General features: G+C 43.2%; 3 protein-coding genes across 6 annotated transcripts; 2 read left to right on the top strand and 1 right to left on the bottom strand.

The window, feature by feature from the left end:
• The first annotated feature begins 230 nt into the window (after window positions 1-230).
• LOC147798682 (steroid hormone receptor ERR1-like) lies at window positions 231-6,885 on the top strand. Its single transcript, XM_087139174.1, has 6 exons — window positions 231-690; window positions 1,397-1,513; window positions 2,699-2,806; window positions 3,780-3,965; window positions 4,454-4,744; window positions 5,465-6,885. The coding sequence occupies exons 1-6, from the start codon at window positions 363-365 to the stop codon at window positions 5,827-5,829; spliced, it is 1,395 nt and encodes a 464-aa protein (XP_086995300.1). The 5' UTR covers window positions 231-362; the 3' UTR covers window positions 5,830-6,885.
• Window positions 6,886-6,979: 94 nt separating this feature from the next.
• Window positions 6,980-17,284, top strand: LOC110976207 (steroid hormone receptor ERR2-like). 3 transcript variants are annotated; one of them, XM_022229291.2, is made up of 6 exons: window positions 6,980-7,697; window positions 8,520-8,636; window positions 9,204-9,317; window positions 10,347-10,547; window positions 12,516-12,806; window positions 14,680-17,284. In XM_022229291.2, exons 1-6 carry the CDS (start codon window positions 7,364-7,366, stop codon window positions 15,048-15,050), a joined length of 1,428 nt encoding a protein of 475 aa, XP_022084983.2. In that variant the 5' UTR covers window positions 6,980-7,363; the 3' UTR covers window positions 15,051-17,284. The 3 variants fall into 3 exon arrangements, with proteins under 3 accessions (XP_022084983.2, XP_086995299.1, XP_086995298.1); XM_087139173.1 differs by lacking the exon at window positions 6,980-7,697 and adding an exon at window positions 7,788-8,344; XM_087139172.1 differs by lacking the exon at window positions 6,980-7,697 and adding an exon at window positions 7,788-8,403.
• Window positions 10,743-22,259, bottom strand: LOC147798681 (uncharacterized). 2 transcript variants are annotated; one of them, XM_087139175.1, is made up of 3 exons: window positions 17,394-22,259; window positions 15,544-15,684; window positions 10,743-15,046 (listed from the first exon to the last, which is right to left on the bottom strand). In XM_087139175.1, exon 1 carries the CDS (start codon window positions 18,890-18,892, stop codon window positions 18,431-18,433), a length of 462 nt encoding a protein of 153 aa, XP_086995301.1. In that variant the 5' UTR covers window positions 18,893-22,259; the 3' UTR covers window positions 10,743-15,046; window positions 15,544-15,684; window positions 17,394-18,430. The 2 variants fall into 2 exon arrangements, with proteins under 2 accessions (XP_086995301.1, XP_086995302.1); XM_087139176.1 differs by lacking the exon at window positions 15,544-15,684.
• Between the last annotated feature and the right edge of the window lie 12 nt (window positions 22,260-22,271).

Below are 22,271 nucleotides of genomic sequence, written 5' to 3'. Positions count from 1 at the left end.
AAATACGCAAACAGCGAGCGCAAAATTTAATTCCACGTTTTTCTTTCTCGTAACATGAAGCCAGGCCAATTCAGGCAACGGTAGCCGGCCCTTAGCTGAACTCTTCACATCAACACATTTGATCAAACTCCAACTGATAAAAGTATGTGTTCAGGCCTTTCAAAATCATTTATCAAGCCTGATGACAAGAGGAGTTACCAATTCTCAAGGTTGAAGTTCAAAACTACAGTAAAAGGGATCATTAGATAGCAGCACCGTATAGGGGCAGGGTCTGGTTAATCGAGGCCAGTAGTAGTAGATAAAGTAGATTTGATTACCTGGCTTGGCTCATCGTTGGGGGGGGTGAATGACAATCTAAGATTATGAATGATGACTGTCATTTGAACGTCGACGCAATGGCAGAAAGGTTTGGTCAAGTTGAGTTGGAGAAGCAACCCACCGCGAACAACGACAGGCCCAAAGTCACCTGTCTAGATACGCTGATGGAAACGCTGGTACACTGCGAGTTGCCACGTCGTATCAGCGGGGAATCCAACCAATCTGCGAGCAACGAGTTCGTGGTGAACTGCACGGGAACGGCGGCGAATTCGAAGCGACGCTGCGTCGTGTGTAAGGGGCTAGCAACGGGTTATCATTACGGTGTGGCATCGTGTGAAGCCTGTAAGGCGTTTTTCAAAAGATCAGTCCAAAGTAGGTATTAAGCAAGTCACACTTTACATTTTATTTGCTGCTACAAATCTGTTGATTTTATAAACATAATGTGAAGCCCTTCCAGGAAACGTATTACGCTTATTTTCAGTCGGAAAACAGGCAAAAATTGTTTATATTTCGGTATCAAAAATGTTCTTTTATTTTGTTGTTCGTTGTTATGCTGTTAGTATGCCAGGTACCAAAGTTTTCTCAAGTATATTTCCCAGATGAGCGAATTTCACGCATGACAAATTGTTCAGAAATCCCAATGGAGTAGCGTTTTCCATAGGTTACATCACAACAAAAGTGCCCTCAATAATTTCCAATGTTTTAAAATGGGTATACTAATCCAAAAAAGTACATAAAAAAGGATGTCAAATAGCATACATAAAATGGGACAAAGCGATTTATTTTACTGTATCTCTTCGCTGTGTGAAAACCATTAGAAATTCCTATGTGTACTGGAGGGAGTGGAAAGCGGCAAGATAAACACGTGTTTACGTCAAATACGCCCCTTCCAGTGATCATGTTAACAAAAAACCTGTATGCTTGCCAAAATGTCTGAAGCAAGATATGAGACAGAGAGAACCCCCCCCACTTTGTGTCGGTCATTGTCTCACTGGAATAGTCTAGAGTGGGTATAGCGATTGGACGCGTGGGGGGGGGTACCCCTCGGTCTCATTTCTTGCTGGATATAAAAATGTAGAGAAGCTTACCTACTTGTGCTTGGAGAAGCGACAGTGTGAGGTTTCCCATGGCAACAGGCGAACTTGCCAGGCCTGCAGATACACGAAATGCATCAAAGCGGGCATGCTGGTGGATGGTAAGCATTCACATACAAATTTTAAAGAAAATGATGGATTCTCTAAGGTCCGCCATCTTTTGTGTCAGATCGTGTTGGAATCGAGTTGTACCAAAGAAAAATGGAAAAATATGAACGTGAATTTTCAAAGCTTTTATTGCATTTCATGAACGCTTCAAGTGGCAAAGGCTGCGCTGTTTTTCCTTCAGCGGAGATCAGCGATGAAGTCCTAAACGACAATGCTCGTTTCAGGCAAAAGCCCCATATCCAAGATGGCGGATCAGAGCGATTCCGTAGAACAGTAATTCCTGCAGCCGTTAACTTATTTATTAGTAAGCAGATCTTTGCTCTGCAACATTTTGAGAACAACACTGTCCTGCCACGTGTGTACATTGTTGCGTTATCTCTTAACATCATGCTACAACTATTCTTTTTACCGGGAAAATGCTTACATTTCATATTCTACAAACAAAGCTTGTCAAATTTTAGTACTTATGTAACGATGAAAAGTGTAAAATTCAGCTTTTAACCTGTTTCAAAGTTCCCTCGAACGTTAAGCAAAATTCGAAGCAATCCTAGACATTGCGTCAAAATTCACGTGTGTGAGCTGTTTCAAATTTGGTGCATTCGCAGCGAAAAAATGTGTTTACTTGACGTCATAAGTCACGTTTTATTTCTCATTGAGTGTCGGGGCGCATCTAGCTTTCAGGAAACGGGAGGTTGACGGGCAAAGTGAAGGGATACCCTGCTAAGGGGGACCAAAAACGTCATGCACCGTTCCTAATGATGGATGGCACAATCTTCGTCTAGGATTTTTTTTTTTGGTACTCAATTTCCCTCATTTGACTGTAGTACTTTCCATTTAGTCTCCGGCTAAACGGGGGGGGGGGTTGCAATACCCTCTAGATCCGCCTCTAAGTGTAACCATCTTTATTTCACCCTGAGTGAGACCAGCTTGAAGAGCAATTCAGGTGTGGTGCGAAAACGAACATATGCATGGAATTGTGAAGCCAGGTCACATTAAAAAAAAATTGGACTGCAAAGTCGCAAGTTAAGCACCTGTCAATTCAAGCGAATTTCACCCCAAAATGTTTTGAGACGGTAGCGTCTGATATAATCGCTTCATCATAGATGTGCATCAAGCTAAATGCTAAGAGAAATCAATCACCAGTGTACATAATCTCCTCGCTTTAATCCATGTGGTAGGTGTTCGGAAAAACCGGAGTAAAGGTGGTCGCCAGGAGTACAGGCGCAAACCTGATGAGAAAGACTTCTCACCCTCTACGTCGGGCAAGAAACGAAAATATAAAATTGGTAATTCAAGGTCAACCATAGAGCTCTTTAAAAACAGAGTGCGCGCTCCGTATTCTACGTGCGCAGTAATCGTGTGCCGACATGGACGCGCAGCCTCCATTGCAATCGTGGACAGATGAGCTAAAAAGTGCCCGAAAGTGATATAACTGCGTTGTTTCGCAGAGACCAGAATGTGCTTCTTTGACATGTATCAGTACATAACATACATTTTTGTCTATGGTTGCACCACAGTGGCAATGGCTGTCGTTGCTTCAAGTCACGTCACGCGACGACTACGTACTCTAGATTTTATAGAGCTCTGTGAGGCCAATATAACAACAACTGCATACCTCGTAATGCTCACCTTCTGCTAAGATTGTTTGGTATCAATCTCCTTTAAACTTGAACGCAAAGTGGGGCATCATCTTTCTGGCGGGGGGACGGTCGAATCCTGAAGACGCTTTTCAAGCAGAGGCCGTTGTAATTTTGAAATATTCAACGCAACCAATGAAACAGCTGTTGCCCATTAAACAATCGCTAAGAGTGTTCTTATTACAGCGACTTTACGAGACACCACAGATCGTATGTACCGATGTCAATATTAACGTCAAAATACATACATGGTGCAACTACATACACCTAATTTCTTCTCGCCTTACCATGCAGACTTTCCAAAATGTATTTGACGTCAATTTTGCGATCGTATAACAGGACACAAATTTTTTTGACGTCGTCATATTTACGATTTTGAGCAAATGGAGTTTTGACGCATACGTTGACAGCCTTCACGATTTGCCATGTTCCTCTAAATCCTCTGTAGTTTACACTTCTGGACGATAGATCTGAACATCAAAGAAACCAAAAGTAGAGGGGTTTTGACGGCATCTATTACCTGACCCAGATTCCGCGGTACTTTGAAAATGTAGAAAATTGTGTCCTGTGTTTGATGTTCCTACAATACCATTTCTTTTACGAATTCTTTTAATTCACATAGCTTTGGAGTTTTCGAAGCGACTGCTCGAGATCGAACCCGAGGCGCTCAAAATCAGTGTAGCAGACGATCTCAAAGCCTGTTTTTGCTCCGGTGACAAGACGAAGTATGTGACCGGTATGCAAATACTGGCCGAGTTAGCTGACCGAGCCTTGCTAACGACTGTTCGCTGGGCAAAGAAGATTCCAGGTGGGCTGCCTGTTGGCTGGAAAAGTTGGCACTCGACGTTGCAGGGAAAATTTGTCTGCATAGTGGTTTGCCGTACTCAAAGCTCTGTTTCGCCTCACAGCACACTCCTCTGGGCTGACCCGAAATCATTTTGGAATCCTTCGACTGGGGCCGAAAAAAGACACAAAAGGCACAAAACGTCTTGGTCAGTTCTTCCGTATTGTAATATCTATAGAAGAAATCAGATTAATCATTTTAAACGGTTGATTAAGGCCGAATTAAAACATTTATAAGCTCATTAATAGGTCGGTTCTAAGTCAGGAATAATGTCATACACAAATTTCGATTTATTCAGTAATTCCAAATTCAAATTGTCTCACGTTCACTGCATAATTTTTCGTGGATTGTCGGAGTTTTTTTTTCCCTGCTAACATCCAGGGAAAAGTACTTCACTTCCTCATCTAGCCATTAATTTACAGTATTTCCTTGTAACGGGTGTGACATTTCAGATTTTGACAAGTTGTGCCTGAGCGACCAAATGGCGCTCCTGAGCAACTCGTGGATGGAGATCCTCCTACTTAACGTGATCTACCGAAACGCCGTCCTTCCCGCGCCCAGCGAGGGAGGGGGAATCGTCGTCCTCGCCAACGGGCTCAAGGTGTACCGGGAAGACATCGGGCAGGGGAAGTCATCATCCCTCATCTTCGAGCAGATCATGAATCTCGTGGACCGGATGCGTCCGCTCAGACTCAGCAAGGCGGTCATTGTGATTCTGAAAGTCATGGTGCTTTTCAACGCAGGTACTGTCAAGAATTATTTAGGCCTAGTTGTCCTTTTCCCCCAAGTTTCTCAATATCAGAAGTTGGAAAAAAACGTGGTTTGTTCTTGCTGGAAAATCTAATGCATCCTACTCTTTTCTGCATTACAAGATCCTGGTGTTTTACCGTAACATGAAAAACAGATGCTTGTTTTATAGGCCTAAAGGTTTTTATTTCTATAAAATTCAATATAGTTATAACAAATCATGTTATCACAATTTAATATTGTTCACTCATTTAAACAGTTCATTCACATCAAACGCGCAGTCCGTAAAGTGTGGTTACTTTCGGCATCCTGAATATCTGTTGCAGTGACCCTCTCCCAGTATGAAGGCATATTTATGTTGAAGTTTTTTTCTTTGTTCAAAACATTTCTTGAAAGCAGATTGTTATACTTTCATACTTTAGGGCCATCCTTATTTTTAGGAGAAAATACTCGAATTTTTAATACTGCACACACTTCACTCACATCCAGTATTCAGAAAAAGTTGCCGCAATATACAGGGAAACTTTGGCAGCATTTTAAGAGGTTCCGAATCCCAATTAAAAACAAGTTAGGCCTCGATTGGTACTCGGATGTGGATTAGCCTCCCCCCGACAAAAATGTAAAAAGTTGAAGCTTTTGACATTTTTGGCACAACATAATTGAGGAGGTAAACTTAAAAGTTTCCTCCGCTTGACTGTCCTTGTATACCACGATAGGTCCATCCTTGTCGAACCGCCTCCCTCTGAAGTCCCACAAGGAGCTCTTGGAGATGCATGCAACCGTCCACGATGCCTTGCACTACCGCATCCAGCAGGAGCATTCTGGCAACGCCCGCCTGGTCTATCACCTCATGATGATACTGCCCTTGATTAAGGACACCGCCCTGACCATCACCAGCCTGATCTGGGGCGGGTTCTTCCGTGAGCGGGTGCCCATGCAGCAGCTGCTCAAGGAGGTCCTGCAGCCCATCCTGCAGGCGGGCGAGAGGAATTGTCCGGCCACGGTGAGCCCGGCCCATCACGACGACCGGGCAGAGACCTCATCAGCTGTGCCCGGGCGACCGTCCGACACCAGCATCTAGACGGAAACTGTCTGCAACTGCGATCCTAAAGTGTTACCGTGCCCTTCCGGGATGTCACAGTGACCGACTGGTTTGGCAGACACAAGATTTACAAACGAAGTTAAATCGTCAACACCATGAAATGAAACTGACGGAAATAAAACGAGTTCAAATTTATCGTTCTGATAGAACTTGCAGCAAACAAGGGCACAATTACGAAGCCATTAAATTTTCAAATGTTGCTGAAATTGACTTAGATAAAGTCTCATGAAATCATGTCTCCCCTTTATGCCTTTATTGTCCCTTGTGTTTCTTTCATTTGATTTTCGAACACGTTCACGTTTTGTTTCTTACATTTTGATTGCCATGAAATTCAGAACATAACTTACAAAAGTTCACCAAATATAAATGCCAAATATGACTAAAGTATAACTCAGACCTTTCGCTGCATTTGAAGTGTTTCCAACATTTGCAGGTTTCTTGTGGGAATACTACCATTACGATACGAACTATCAAGAGATTCAAGTCACCATCTTGTAGACACCACTATTGCAAATCCTGTAGGCCCTATTCAGCTTCAGTGCAAAAATATGAAAATCCCTTACAATGTAAGACTTCATTTGAATGTATTACTTTAGTTGCGTTGAAGAGTGTGCCGTTTATTCTTTACGTATTCTTATGTGTAAATCGATTGTCAGAAAAACTGTGAGTAGGGAGTTAGAGCTACTTTCCCCAAATGAACGCCGAATAGATCATTATGAGTTGCTCTGTTGTAAAACTTAACTTTATCAACTTAAAACGTTAATCAGCAAGCAGTCACACGAAAGCAGTCACATTTAAACACATGAATCTATGTATAATCCTCAAATGCCTTTGATGCTTCTGGCAGTAGTGGACGTGTAATGACAGCCAACATGAAGTTTAAACTTATATCCAAACTTATTTTAGCCTACGTTCCAATGTCTAATATTAAACTCTAAAAAAAAATTGTTGCGTCCTGAAAAGAATCACTTGCCTCCCAACCGTTTGGTCCTCAATGTAGCTATTAAAACGAGTGTATTTGTATATCCAGAAGAACCAACTCCAAGAGCTTTGTATTGTAAAATACTATGACCGAATCCAAGGAGTGCGGACCTGCTTCCATCGGATGAGGCTCTCTCCTGAAGATCCCGCAGATCAGGAATTATCTGACTTCTCCATTTTAATCTGTTGTACTCACTCCAACAGAAAACAAAGCAGAAGATTTGACCTGAAGAACGTAGAAGATAATGTGTGCTCAAATCCGTCAAACATTTCAGATTAAGGTCGAGATTCTATTTTCAACATCCTTTTTTATGCCTCGACAGCTACCGTAAAAGATCATGACTTAACCATAAATACGAGAAGAGCGTAGATATGAACCCTAATTACTGATCATGTGGGTCAAATAAGTGCTCTTTGTACCTCTTGTAAGTTGGCTATTCATGTTATCAGATTTCATACGCCATCTTCACATCAGCCATGATCGAACCTTTATTATCTTATCTGCCCTGACCCCTGGGTTATTTAAGACCACATGGCAGTAATTATTTTGAGCCCCGAGAATCTTGTGTTCTGCCGTGGCGGTTTCGTTGGGCAGTCAATTTATACACCACCAATGGCAGATGAACGCCATTTTGTTGACAACAGCGAGCCAAGAGAGGCGGGCTATCCGAGGAGTCAGCTATCCCCAGAGAGTTTTGTTCCGAAGTTGTGTTTAAACGAGAAGAGCGTCATCGGGGGGAAAGACAGCGATGCGGCTGCGCTACCCCGCCGACTCTGCGCTGTGTGTGAGGGGTTCGCCACCGGGTACCACTACGGTGTGGCGTCGTGCGAAGCCTGTAAAGCCTTCTTCAAAAGAACAGTTCAAAGTGGGTAGTTCACATCATGCGTAGATATTACACTGGCGATTTCTGCTCAGAACTTGAGGAATGTATTTATATTCAGTTAGTTATTAGTTTGGAAACTTTGCTAAATAGCAAATGTGTGCATTTTGACCAATATTAGGTAACAAATACTGCATCTTGCGACTTTAATTAGGAACTTTTGAAGTCGAAGGAGTGAACCGAGGGTCGACATTTCACATCAGAGGAAGCGTTACAAGAAAGTGATAGGCGCTGATGGATGAAGCGCTGGTTTTGCAGAGCGCCACCATTAAATATGTTTGCCTCGCTTATAGTATAGAAACAAAACCTTACATTTCTCGACTCCTTTGCAGTCAATATACCTAACCATTGAGGATCACACAAACGAAAAATTATTTTTAAAAAGTATTAAACATTATTCTTCATCAACGTCGATGGAAAAGAAAGCCTGGTAGTACAAAGAAAAAAATTCTTATCTTGTCGCCTTTTATTTTTACGACAGCGGGAAAAAAGCAGGGCTTGTTCAGTCTTGTCAGTCTGACGAGATAGTCTTGTTAGTGTGACGAGGTAGCTTGTCGATATGACAAGTGGAATTCCGTCATTTGTTTGGTGGTTATTTTGGGTACAAGTCACACTGTAGAAGATTGCAGATTGTACGTCAGATTCTCGTGTCTGAAATTTTGGCCAAAAAATGTACACACACTGTCAAAGGGTAAATTACTTGTTTCTGCTATGTTTGCCAGATAGCAAACGTTGCAAAACGTCACATTTCTTTCATTTTGTGCGTTGATTGGCCTAAATTAAAGGATTCGCCTTGTTTCCCAACAGGAAACTTGTGCTATTCGTGTTCTGAGGATGGACGGTGCGACGTGTTTCACGGTAAGAGACGGACCTGCCAGGCTTGCCGATACGACAAGTGCATTCAGGTTGGCATGATGGTCAGCGGTAAGTTGGAATGAAATGATTACCGCTTTTGCCGTTGAAACAAGTTTGACTTTGCTGAGTTCGTCCACAAAGTTGGAACTCTTTTTTTTTTCATGCTTTACTGGTGCAGATCCTGCCTTCTCAGAAAGGTGGGCGTCAAGCATTTACCAAAGGGGAGGGAACGCCCAAAATGGAGGTGAAACCCCAGCGAGGCATAATTTTTCCAATGATGATTATTTCCTGTTTTTAGTTGAGAGCTAAAGAATTCACGGAAAACGGAGAAGGTATCTCTAAAAACATCGAAGAATGGAAGAGGCCCTTGTTGCGCTCTGTTGCTCCAATAAAGCTTCTGGGAAGAGCAATTGAACGCATTTTCCAGATATCAGAAACGCAAGGAAATATGAACGAAGGGGATTCACCAAGCTCTTTGATAGCTAATCTAGTTGTCGTCCTTTTGAATATTAGGCCCTAAACCAATCATTCCATCTAATTATTGTAGCAGATTGGGTATGGAAAAAAGTCAACCTATAAAACAAAACTGAGACAAGAAGTTCCTTATTCGAAAAATGCTTCTGTTTATTGGTGCAGGTGTTCGGCTGAATCGAACTAAAGGTGGGAGACAGGAATACAGACGCAGACCTGATGAGCTTGGCTTCACGTCCGTAAATTCTGGGAAGAACCAGAGAAGGGCAAGAGATGAGAGTACGCAACAACATGGAGACTTGTCACAATTTTGATGCTATTCGAAGATTTCTATTGCCCCATCCGATATGCAATAGAAGAGTGCTGTTGCCAGTTTTTGTCAATGAATGAGCTAGTTCAGTTCTCCAACAGCGCATGTCCGAAAAGGAAGCGCGCCTGAGGTCATACGGGAACGGCAATACATGCGGTCCGACTCGCCCGCGTACTTTGTTCTGGAACGACCTTGCCTTTCGAATACTGAACTGGCTCATTGTTCTGAGCCAAGGCAGTGCTGCCAACGGGATCAGCATTGGCCTTGGCTGAAGCTCTGCATTTGCACCGATTTCGTTTTCCACACAGACTCCATTCCGCGGTACTGATAACTTTAGAAAATTTGGGTCTTGTAAAGGCTTCCGATAAAAGCCTTTTACATTTTTTCAAAGGAATACTTTTATTGTGGTACTGTAAATTCACAGTCTTCGATCGACTGTGCCCTAGCTTGTCCAAGTGGACTCTAAATCTCATTCAAAGTCATTTTGTTGCCAGATTGGTCCCTGGGCACCAAAAGGTAAAACTTACCAACATTCACAGGTTAAGACATGCCCCCCCCCCGAGGAGGGTTAGAACTGGCTTTTTACACATTCCATTTGGTAAATTTTCTGAAAAGGTATGTCATAGCCCAAAACACCCTGATTATAATTTGTCCCACTGTATCTAAAAGAAATTATCAAAGCATGGAAGTTTGGGGGAAAAAACACGCTGTTATATGCAATGCCCTGACTCTTTTTTTTTAATAATCAATAATCTGCAAATAAGTGTGTCTATCCAAACGATTGGTCGGACACATAATTATCTACCAGCTTTTGGTTGTTTTGCATCATTTCTGATTGTTTTAACCAATCTGTTTAGAGACAACTGGCGATGCAAAAATTGACTACTAGAAAAAAGTATGCTCTAGACTTGATTTCACATCCATGATTCAAAACCACAAGTTTCTAACCTCTATTAACAAGAACGGAATGGTTTTCCTCTTGGTTTGAATGTCAACAGTGTCTGATTTCTGCAAGACCCTGCTGGAGATTGAGCCAGGGGTTCTTCACATCATTCTGCCGGACGCTTCTTCGGACGGCTCGGATCAGTATCACGCCGCGGGTGGCAGACCTCCCATCCAAAAGTTGTGGATGGAGCGACTGGCTGAAGCTGCAGATCGGGCCTTGACCAATACCGTCCAATGGGCCAAGAAAGTCCCGGGTACGCAATTTTTCAGCGACTCGTTAAATAAGACAAAAGTTGCTTTCTGAGAGGTAATTTGGCTTGCAACGGTGAGCAGTTGCTGACTTGGGCTCTAGTCAGTGTTGCAAAAGGAATGTGATTTTTTTTTAAATGACGGTGATCAGAAAATTTACACAAATCCAATAAAGATAACAAAGTAACACTCGGACAACGTTTTGATTGGTCGTTAAAAGGAAATTTTTAAAAATAAGTTTCTTTCCAATGACTTCAATTTAACAAAGGGTCCCAACACATTGAAAGCAACATTCAACTTAAAGCACTTAGAGAAAATTAAAGGACAAGAATGGGCTTTGGCAGTCTGCCAAAGCCAAAAAAAGTAATTTTAAAGCAATTAAACAAAATCAAACAAAACTATGTGAATTTATACAAAATGTAAATAAAATAAGCAGATGAATTGCATCCTCAAATTTGAGTTGTGCCCAAAGTCCAAACCCTGCTTGTCAGAAACCAGGGGAAAAGACTAAAAAGCATGCTATATAAAACTCAATAAAATAAAGCCAAGAAGCAATGGAAATGTTTGCATGCAGTACAAACTGGTGAATTTAACTTGGAGGGCTCGAGAGTGCCGGACTGCAGAGCCTCTGGTCTGAGCCAATTTGAGGAAGAAGTAACACAGAATTTAAGTTATGCATTGACACATAATGGTGGATGTGCTTGACAGTGTGCTTGGCCGGTAGCTTGAGGCAGTCTTCGGGAAAATTCTCCCTCTTCAGCGCTAGCTGTCTCGGCTTGCGTCAGGTCCAGGTCACTATACTCAAAGCTGATCAAGCGCTCCCCAACGTGTCAATGTGGCCCTCTGATGGATCTTAGCATTCTAAGCCTTGTATAGCCCACACGTTACTTCACAGAGCTAAACTAAACAAAAGATATGCCAAAGAACTTAAATGCAGCATGTGTGGGGCATTCATTCAGATGCCAGACTTGCCGTTCAGTTGTATGTACAGTGGCATTCAGTTTCATTCTTTTAACGCTGGACAGGTGGCATGCCAACAAGAACTACAAGTTGAAAATTAAAGCCTTACACACTGAAGAGAAAAAACTTACGTGAAACAACTCAGTGTAGTTGGGGCTATTGGCAGTCAGTAAAATTGTTTGACTTGGCTCTTGGCTTTGGAAATATCTTCCAGGTTGACTAGAACAAAATAACTTGGGACTTAACTTGAAAATTTAACCTGTTGACAAACGCAGAAGTAATCGTGTCCATTTCCATGATATTTACTGATGAAATGGCGAATAGGCAGACAGGCTAGACCCATTTGCCAAAACTAGAAGGTAGCGCCAATGATACATAAAGAATGTCAAAAGTGTACAACTGCTGTCAGTTATGACGTCAGTTATTGGCTTCAAAAAAGGTACTGTGGATTCGGATTGGGAAAAGATGAGATGCAACTCGATTACAGACTCGGGGAAAATAACTTGTGAGGTTGTTACAGTACTGCTGGATTTGAGTGTGTGCCATGGACGTAAATCCTGGGGTGGGGCACTGTGAGTATTATATGTTTACCGCTTTACTTTTTGACCAAGGGGTGGGCTATTGAACTATTCCGACCCCCCCCCAAAAAAAAGAAATCGGGGTGAGAAAAAAAATGACGCAGGCTATGAAGAATTGTTTAGACCTCCCCAAAACCAAAATATATTCGCCAGCACTTAAAAAGGAGAACAGTTTTAACAGTCATAAATACCGCTCTGATATAAGATTCTGCAGGAAAGTGATGCATATTATGTATCTGCTCCACGAGCATCGCACCTAAATAGTGTCATATGGCGTTAGCATACCCCCCTCCGCGCTTTTCAAATTTCCATGACCGGGCAAGTCATCCCCCTACCACAGTTTCCCCATCCCCACCCGGAATTCCGGCACAAATTTACGCTGCTGGTGTGTGCATATTTTGTTGGAACGTTCCAGTTGTCTGCATCTGTTTACAGGCTTCGACAAATTGTGCCTGAATGATCAGATGGCCCTGCTCTGCAACTCGTGGATGGAAATCTTGCTGGCGAATGTGATCTACCGGTCCACGCAAATTCCACCCTACGGAGACAACTCGACCATGATCTACTTCGCAGACGGCTTCGTCGTGACCAAGGAGATGTGTCACGGAACGCGCAGGGCTCCCCTTATTTACAGCCAGATTGTCAACATTGTCGAGAGACTCAGAGAGCTCAACATTAGCAGGGTGATCATGGTGCTTCTGAAAGCGGCCATTCTACTGAATTCGGGTGATCTATTCATTTTCCTTCTTTGTGACATAAGTGCTTAGGTAGTTTATACAACAGTAACATTTGCATCATTTTTGTAAGGATAAAAGCTTCCTACGCACATTACTGCCATGACAAAGTGTTTGTCAAAAGACAATGCGAACAAACCAAGTCAAGCCCAAAACAATTACTCTCACCGCCAGTGGTTTCTGCCTGAGATTCGCAGTCATATTGCCTTGTAAATGGTCTTTGGTTGGTCAGTTCATAGAGGAAGGACACAGAAGGAGTTTGAACTGCTTGGGATGTAATATCTGGCCAATTGCCGCTTTCTGGCATGCCTGGTATATCCAAAGCCAGAGCGCAGCGAACGCTTGCTTCACAGCATGTGTTCCACAACCACGAAACCCCTTTGTACCCTATAATCGGCTGCCGCAATAAGCCGCTTGCGAGTTAAATTTGAATAAAATCTGGTATACTGTGTTATCTGAAACAGAAACGTAGCAATTTGAATTCCCCGGACTAAAGATACTGTTGCTATACCTCTGATTCAGGGCAAGCTTTTGCATAGCGACCACCTTTGTGCCGTTCTTATCCATTGAGAATAGTGTATTGTTGCAAGGCATCTCTTATCTAACTAAGCAAAAGCTTGCCCTGAATCGCGAGGTATAACAAAAGTGGTTTTAGTATTGAGAATTCAAGCTGTTATGTTCACGTGAACTTAAAGAATTCAATGTACAAGATATTAATATTCAAATTTAACTCGCAAATAGCTTATTTGTAGCTGCTAATCTACATACTTTGTGCACTGAGGTATAGGAAATTTAATATTCATGCATTTGTTGGTGCTTGGTATGATCGCCAGACAGCATCCCATTAAATGCTTGAGCAGTTGCTTGCATTACGCTGTGTGCCCTAAATCTATATTATGTGCAGTCATTGCCCTTAATGAGCTCTTTCTTCTGGAGTTATTTTGGAATAAAAAACCCAGTTGTTTGCAAGATTTTGTGTTTTGTTTGAATCAAAGGTCAAATATTAGGGATTTTTCTCTCTCTATTTCCTGGTCACAGCAATAATTTGTATTTAATTGCAAGTAAAACACTACAAGTATTGCTGGGATATTACTGGCCCCACTTATCCCGCTAAGATGCAAGCAGTAATCAGACATTTTTGGAATGTTTTCTATTATTCGTCTGACTCGGCGGCGACCATCATTGAATACTTTTAAGCGTCAGGGTTGAAACCTCCTTCCTCCTGTGTCCTTCCAGCTTGGTCGGTTCGACTCACGTGAAATTGGGATTCACCATTGCACCACCACAGTATTTAAAAAGTTAACACTCAATCCGTGCTAGGCCAACCGATCCGACTACCCACCGCTACTTAAAAGCGAGGCCTGTGCAGCAAAATAGCCTGCAAGAACTGTGATGCTATGATGCAATAGAGTGGCACACTTATAAGTGAGGCTAGTCAGCGTCAAAAAAAGTTGGACACAGAAAGCTCGAACAAGCCTCACTTATAAGTGTGCCTACTGTATTGCATCACACGATAATATATTAGCACCACAGTTAGAGTATGGCCATTTAGCTGCACAGGCATCACTTATAAGTAGCGGTGGGTAGTTGGATCGGGTGGCTAGGCGGTGTGCTCATTGCTAGGCAAACTAGGCATTTTGTCCACGTTTTCGGCTGTTCAAGACATGCTATGAATGTATTTTTATTAAAGGCATTGGGTTTCTTTGTAGTGCTCGAACGAATTTATCATTAATAGATTATTAACGAAAGCAAGAGATGATGACAGCCGCAAAGTTAAAGGGTACTCTTTGGTGCAGTAGCTCGTGACACCTCTGTTGGTAAATCCTTTTTGACCAAACGCTCTTTTCATTTACATTCATTCAAAGGTCCGTCGCTAGCCAACCGCATTTCACTGCAGTCGCAGCGCGAGGTGCGAGAGCTCCAGGAAACCGTCTACACCGAGTTGCACTACCGCATCAACCAAGAGCATCCGGGCGACTCTCGTCTAGTGTACCACCTCCTCATGATCCTGCCGCTCATCAAGGACGTTGCCGTGACGGTGGCCAGCCTGGTCTGGATCGAGTTCAACCAGGAGCATGTCTTCATGCAGGAGCTGCTCAACGCGATGGTTCGGCCCATCATCCAGACCAAGTCGCACCAGGTGGTGCCCTGCTGTTGCAATCACGAAGGATGCAAGGACCATATAGAGAAATATAGCGGCCGAGTTTATGAGGATGGGACTGAAGACGATACCTGAGTAACACCGGATAAGACACAAAAATCCTCTTAAAAAACGACTAGGTGTACGTCTTAAGAATACTCGGTATTCACTACATAAAAATAGTAATAATTATTATAATAACCAGCATTTAAAACACTATTTTTAGTAAACTGAATCATAGCGCTTACAAATGATAATTAATCGAATAATTACATAAACTTAATACACTAATAGAGTTAACATTGAAAATATATTATCGTTTTCATTATTTGTGGAACAGGTAGGTTTTGAGCATTTTCTTAAATTGTTCCAATGACATCGCGCACTGAATGTGCTCGTTTGATTTTTTTCTTTGCAATATATTTTCATATTGCACTATTTTCAGTTTAGCGTTGTGAACCCGGGACATACTACATCTTATGGGGCCTTCTACTAGGCACTCATGTCACAGTATAAGTGACTGTGTGTACAGACAATGGATTGTCTGTCTGGTGTGAAATCCAGAACAACCAAACAAGCAGAAGCGTACCAAAGTGAGCATTCACAGGAACGTCAGTCTGGTAATTCTGTCTTTCTTTAAAACCTTGTAATATTGACTTTTCACAAGCCCTTTGCCTCGGGTGACCTCACATCTTGCTCCATATGAAGATTCGGATCAGCTGGAGGTACACTGTAATGGTTAGCAAAAGGCGTATTAATCAGGACACTTTAGACTTTATTGAAATTATCATAATCATTCTTTTTAGCCAATATTATTCCTTTATCTAATATATTTGTTATGCTCTATGCGTTTTGGACGTTAGACCCATAGAAAAGGCATTTTTAGAAACATGTCAATACAGTGAATGCGCCGATGATATCGAGTGTATATTGCACTTGATAAGATAAATCGACGACCATTGGTATAACTACGATACGCAAATCTGTTTTGCTGATTTCCTGCTCAAAGAGGTGGGCGCCGTTCAAAGTGCTGTTGACTCCTGCATGGGCATTAGAATGATAGCAGGTACGTTGAGTGTTAATGATCTCTGCACTCTAATCATGCACTCGTCGCATTAAAGCAATGGGGTTTATCAAGTAGACCCAATTACTTGAAACTGCCTCTTTTTTGTATAACAGCCTCTTTCTAGCGCTATCTACACCCGCCGCGCCAAAAAGATAGCCAAACAGATCAGCATTAAAACAAGGTGTCCAATACTAAAATGAGGCTATGAAGGCGCCTTGAATATGATGGAGTGACGCTATTTTGTTTACAGACTCTAGGCCGTGCCCGAAACGGGCTCCCAGAGCTACGGCTGAGTCTACTGTCTACGCGTCTCCACACATTTCCAATGGAGCGAAGACCTACTAGACGTAGCTCTAGACAACAGATTCGGATGCAGCCATAGATTACAAGAGTTCAGATCGTGGCTGGAACAAGACGAACTTTTCCATGGACACGCGTGGCCAAAAACAGAATAGCATTACTAAATTGTATTTTCTTTAAATTTCACTCGCGCAAGCTACCCTGTGTCTGGTTACCTGAAGTTTCGGCAAGTTCTCATCAGATATGCCTCATGATTTTGCTCGTGATTTTGTTGAATTAATATTTTGTTGGCCAAATGAACCAGATTCAAGACTTCCGGTGCATGCACGCAAAATGAGCATGCGCGGATCAGGGCACTATTTCACGCTTAAAAGTGTTTAGCGGTATAGGTCTATTATGCATTCACTTTTAAGGGAATTACGCATTGGGATTTTTATGACACGAATAAATGAAGAACAGCTTTAGGCCAAAAAAACAAAGACTCCGGTGTCTGGTCATGGGCTTGGTCCAAAAGTGGTGCAGTGACGCGGGTTTTTTTTTCCTCTTTTTTTCGTTAGAAGTGATGTACACGCACATAGGCCTATGCTTTGGAGCGCATGGCCTTGTTATTATGAGAAGTGTGAATTAACAACTTTGAAATAATAAAAAGACCATAAAATATGACAAGAGGCAATGGTTTCAGTCATCTCACCCAAACAAGAGGCTTCTATTCTTGGCAAGATTGAGCTTGTTAAAATACAGAAGCACAACCATGGAAAAGTCATATGTGAAAAATAAATGTTAATCTCCAGTTTCCGGTTTTAAATGAAATTCGCCTGAGGTTGCTGTATGACATTCTTTGAACACTGTTTTCTGCCTTAGCTTAGAGGAAACAAGTTGCACGTCAAATAGCCCGTGAAAGAATAATTGAAAACAGTTCAGCTCCACAGTCAAAATGAAAATAAAATTCTCATTAAGTAAAGGATGTACTGTGCACATTGTTTTCTGTTTTAGCTTATAAGAAACAAGCTGCGTATAAAATATTGGGGGGAAATTCAGCTCAGAAAATAAGATCTCCTCTCACTCTAATTTACCTTTGTTCTAGGCAAGTGGCAATGCATGAGTTGTTACGTTCATGTACATACATGTGCACGTATGATTGTCATAACGCGATGTCCATCGTCACTGCATGCACTGCATGCGCACGTATGTACCACCACTGCATCACCGACACTGTTTAGACTGGCCCCTCACGGTTTATTGCTTAAAAGCGTTTTTAATTTGTATATGTAAGCAGGACGTAAGACCACTTCGTTCGTCTGGTTCACAGACGTGGGCCCGGTTCTGAATCGATTGGCTACGGCCGGGAATTACACCGAGTATTTGGCAGCATCTACGGACAGTTCCCATAGAATCACGCATGATATCAAGCCGCAGCCACGGACGTATATGAAAAACCTGGACTTGCAACGCCTTTGTATGAAAAAGAAGCAAACCAGCGGCCATTTTACCGAGCCGAATACAAATGCGTGGGTTGGCTTCCTTCTATTGACGTCAGGAAGAACAAAGGTGGGCATTGCCAGGAAAGCTTTGTATTCGGCTCGGTAAAATGGCCGCGAGTGGATTCAATGACTCTATAAGCTGATTAAGGGCATTGCGAGTCCAGATTTTATTATACACGTCCGTGGCCGCAGCCAACTGATTCTGACACGAATGACGTCATTTGCTAAGAGTGCCCGTGTATGGAGGCCTAAGGGGATTCTTTCACCGTACATGTTACTCAACCCCACCCATTGAAAACACGTTAAATTACGCGGTTGCAGAATTCCTGCCGATCAAAAGCAAATTTTCGCGGAGAGTTAAAACTATCAGTTATTCACACACCAAACTAAACACTATGACACAAACGGGTGATGGGGCAAAATGCACATCTTGAGGTTCACTCTGACACCAAGCACTGGCGATTATCTGTAATCGTTGGCTACCCACACATTAGGAGTAATTGTACGAGGCATCTGCAGGACATATCTTGCAGATCCCTCGACAGGAACGGTATAGATAAACAATTTATCCCGCCGATAAATCATACCGATAGAGGGCGGGCATGTTAGAGTACTGAATCTAACATGGCCTAACACTTAGCGGACCAATTAAGCGTTAAGTGCTTCGGCTGTAGTGCTTCGGATGTGGGCACATTAGTGAAGAGAGAGGGGCGTAGGGGCGTAGAGACAACCCGTCGATGAATTGGGTCCGAGTTCTTGATGTGATGTGGGGTGTTGCCGACTAGAGGGTGAAGGATCTTGGTGAGGTGCCTGGCGGTGTTGTAGGTGGGGCCGCCTCTGGAAGCTACGATGGGTCGGAGTGGGATACCGGTCTTGTGTATCTTGGGCTGGCCGAAAAATCTTGGACATCTTGTACTGGAGGGTCGGAGCTGTCGGTATAGGGCCATGGAGATGCTGTCTGACCGTTGGAGGGCTAGGAGCTTAGCCTGGAATCTCTTTTGGATGGAAGGTATGGGGTTCTTGTGAAGGGGCCGGTAGGCACCCGACTCAAGAATATCCCGCACCTTATGGTCATAGTCAGCTTTGTCCATGACGACAGCTGCGTTCCCCTTGTCTGCAGTGAGGATGTGGATGGAGTGATCTCTTCGTAGGCTGTTGATGGCTTGCTGTTCGGTCTTGGAGATGTTGGGCTTGAGTGGCTTGTGGTTCTTGAGGGCTTGGCTGATGTGGAGGCGGGCGTCGTCTGCAGCGCTCTTGTTCAGGTGGCGAAGGGCTGGCTCAACAAGTTCGTACCGAGGGCAAGGACTCTGGATTCCGTGGGTGACAAGTGGCGGTGACTGAGGTTAACCACGGTTTGCCTTGTGAACTCAGCTTGTGAACGGAGGTGGGGCTTAGTAGGGTATGGACATGAGGATATAGAAGATCCTGTAGTCCGAATGGGAATATGGGATTTGCTCTGGTTCTTGGAGAGGCAACGGAATTTTTTGATCTGTCGGCGGCAAGTTCCACATTATTGATACACCTAAAGATGTCGACATCCTCGCTGGATGCAGGATGTCATCCTGCTTTCCAGGATGTCGACTTCCTACTTTGATGTCGTCATTCTGTGTTCAATTAACTCAACACGTCATTATTTCGCCTATAATATGTCGCCATTCAGGATCTCAACAAGTCAGATCGCAGTTTTATCATTAATCTTGGCCCAAGACCAGATCTGAATTTCAGGTTACAGGTCGTCTCTTGTGAATACAGCGCACTCTACTGGTTACCACTATACGATTGCACTCGTCAGCGCGTGTCACCCCCGCACAGTGACGTGAATCTGTGTTTGAAATTGGATGGATGGGGTGGGGAAACGTGGGAGGAATGATTTGCCCGGCTATGGAAATTTGAAAAGCGGGGGGGGGGGTTAGGTGACACCATGGGGCGATGTTCATGATAAAGACGCACATCTGTAATGTGTATCAAATTCATGCAGAATCTTACATCAGGCTGGTATCGGCCAATGCGTGGCTTTTTTTAAATTGTTTTCCTTTTTAGTGATATTGCAAACATTTTAGTAGCTGGGAAATCCTGAAAATTCATCACAATCCGCTTTAACTTTTTTGCTCATCACAAAAATGTCAGGGGAGGGGGATCATTCAATAGCCATCCCTCCCCACTCAAAAAACAGGTGGCCCCCGGGATTTACACCCATGCTCCCGCGCAGTATCCAACTCGAGCAGAAGCACGTCGGGCCGTGTTGGTCGGGAGTGTTCGTTTTGATAGTAGCGATGCCGCCGTGGCGTCTCCATTTCCTAATCCGTCGTTCGTGGAACAGCGAAGTTCACTTCCGACCAAAGGAACCTCCGTTGCTAAGATAATAGCGCCCTCTCTTGGTCGAGCTTGAGGCCCACACGGAGACAAAACCCGCAGCCGTGAATTGATGCACGCACATCATCCGTTGTACTGTACATGTACGGACGTGCCAACCACTCGTTTGTGTAGATCTGTGCTGTGACCATTTCAACGCTGCCAATGTTCATTTGTGGTTGCCCCCGTCAGCATTGCCATAAATATTGTACAGCCACTTTTGTCTGACAGTCGTTCTTTATAGAGTCCCAGCGCAACGCTTCCCGCCAACGTGTATCTTACACAAACTGACGTCTTCTGACAATTGGCTACGAATCTTCCGACGAATAAATGCACACGCCGGAGTGTGGTATCACTACTCCAGTTTTTCAAAAGCCCCAAACCAGGCCTCTTCACATTGTAAACGCCCGGCAATTAGCGAAAGCAAGGCTGTTTTGCAAACGAATTCATTCTTCAAAAGGGCAGAGAATAATGGCCATTCACTTTTTTTTCTACAATCACAATGCCACCAGTTTGGGGGGAAAACAATAAAAAGTGGTGTAACGAAAACGACCAAGGACGACCACTTGTGCCCCATAGTAAACAAGTCATGTTTGCACCGGTACGGTACTGACCGGGGGGAGGGTTCGATAGCGCAGGCTGCTCAGAACGGTTGCCTAGTTTCTGTAGTGAAAATGGTTTAACAAAAATGTTTCACGTGTGAAAGTGTGACTGATTTCCATATAAAAGCGGCATAACAGTATCAAAGTACCATCTAAGTCAAGCGGTTGCCGCTGTCAGAAGCGTTGTTAGTATTACCATTTTATCAGAACTTCTGTATTTCTCCGAGGAACCCGTTTCTTTCAGCGAAGCTTACACTGTAAAAACTCGGGTGTTCAACTCAACACTTTTGGGTGTTATCAGATGACCACGCCATAGTGTGCTACTTTAACACTGATGATGTTACTTTGCACACCTATAAATGTTATAGTGCACTAGAAGGTGTTACAAGTAACACCAAATAACACCAAAATTTTAACACCAGTGAATAAAAGTGTTGGTGTAGTCTTCTGATAACACCGTGGGCGTTAAATTTGACCCCCCAGTTTGCAGTGTATGGGTTCTTCAACATGAAAGGTCGAAGCTCTTATTTAAGTTCTATTGTCAAAAAGTTAACGGAACGATTTGAACTTTTTGTCATGAAATAAGAAGGGATTAATAAATCCACAGACTGTGTGTGGAGAGAACAAAATGGCTGTTTAGAAATCATGTCGGCCTTTCCCATACTAGACACACGATGTCTGTACCGAACAAATAAGAGTACTGGAATAATGGAATTGCACGTAAGTTCGTCGGGGCACTGCCACCAGCAACATGTTCGCTGCTGGGAAACATAACAATCCAGTCCTAAATACACAACGTGTCTTTTACACTGAACCGTCTGCAAAAATGATTGATATAATGACCTGGGTGTTAGATTTCATGTCGCCAGTTGTCGGAACCTATACCAAATCATGCACGCCGTGTTGACACAGACAACCACACCAGCAAGTAACCCGCATGTGCTGGGGTTGAACCCCACGACCCGGGAGATCATGTGCCAAGCTCTAACATTACCTTCTAGCTCTAGTTGTACTTTTCTGGATGTATGTATTTATTTTTCTTCGACATCTGTGCAGGGCCTGTTCGTTAGGCAGTATTTTTCTAAAGAATGCCTTATGTTCTTGTTGGAACACCATTCCTGAAAAAAGGGTTGAAGATCTTAAGGTTCAAAGAATTTGTTTTAGATTTAATTCATCATTCTTTTCAAGCACAACAACAAGTTTTTTATATGTAAATGATCCACTCCAACGGGTAGGCGTGACTATTGAAGTACTTGTGATGTGTACCAGGATGGTGGCCCATTATGATCAATGCTACGGAGTTATGAATGGGGACCATGTATACCCCCACACGGAGTCTATAGTTCCGTATCCACAAGCGTGATCGATCAAGCCCAAGCCTTCACGGGGGAGCCGTTACTAAGGGAGCCCTTTGATAGTCACCATGGGGTGGAACGGACCCTTTGTCCCGTTACATTTTCTGCTCGTTAACAGCGCCATCTGTGACCGCATTATAATCGTCAGTGTACGTTCGTGT

This window comes from Acanthaster planci, linkage group LG07, assembly GCF_054643075.1.
Source record: "Acanthaster planci isolate LZ-2023a linkage group LG07, COTS_SCS, whole genome shotgun sequence".
NCBI classification, from domain to species: domain Eukaryota; kingdom Metazoa; phylum Echinodermata; class Asteroidea; order Valvatida; family Acanthasteridae; genus Acanthaster; species Acanthaster planci.
Note: the sequence above shows the minus strand (reverse complement) of the source record. Positions and strands in the feature narration are given on the sequence as shown.

Excerpts from the sequence above, each read along its gene's own strand:
- LOC147798682 (XM_087139174.1), top strand. The coding sequence starts at position 363 with ATGAATGATGACTGTCATTTGAACGTCGACGCAATGGCAGAAAGGTTT. Across the intron at positions 1,514-2,698 it reads AGCGGGCATGCTGGTGGATG|GTGTTCGGAAAAACCGGAGT; the intron begins GTAAGCATTCAC and ends TCCATGTGGTAG. Across the intron at positions 2,807-3,779 it reads GAAACGAAAATATAAAATTG|CTTTGGAGTTTTCGAAGCGA; the intron begins GTAATTCAAGGT and ends TAATTCACATAG.
- LOC110976207 (XM_022229291.2), top strand. The coding sequence starts at position 7,364 with ATGGCAGTAATTATTTTGAGCCCCGAGAATCTTGTGTTCTGCCGTGGC. Across the intron at positions 10,548-12,515 it reads ATGGGCCAAGAAAGTCCCGG|GCTTCGACAAATTGTGCCTG; the intron begins GTACGCAATTTT and ends ATCTGTTTACAG. Across the intron at positions 12,807-14,679 it reads GGCCATTCTACTGAATTCGG|GTCCGTCGCTAGCCAACCGC; the intron begins GTGATCTATTCA and ends ATTCATTCAAAG.
- LOC147798681 (XM_087139175.1), bottom strand. The coding sequence starts at position 18,892 with ATGGACAAAGCTGACTATGACCATAAGGTGCGGGATATTCTTGAGTCG.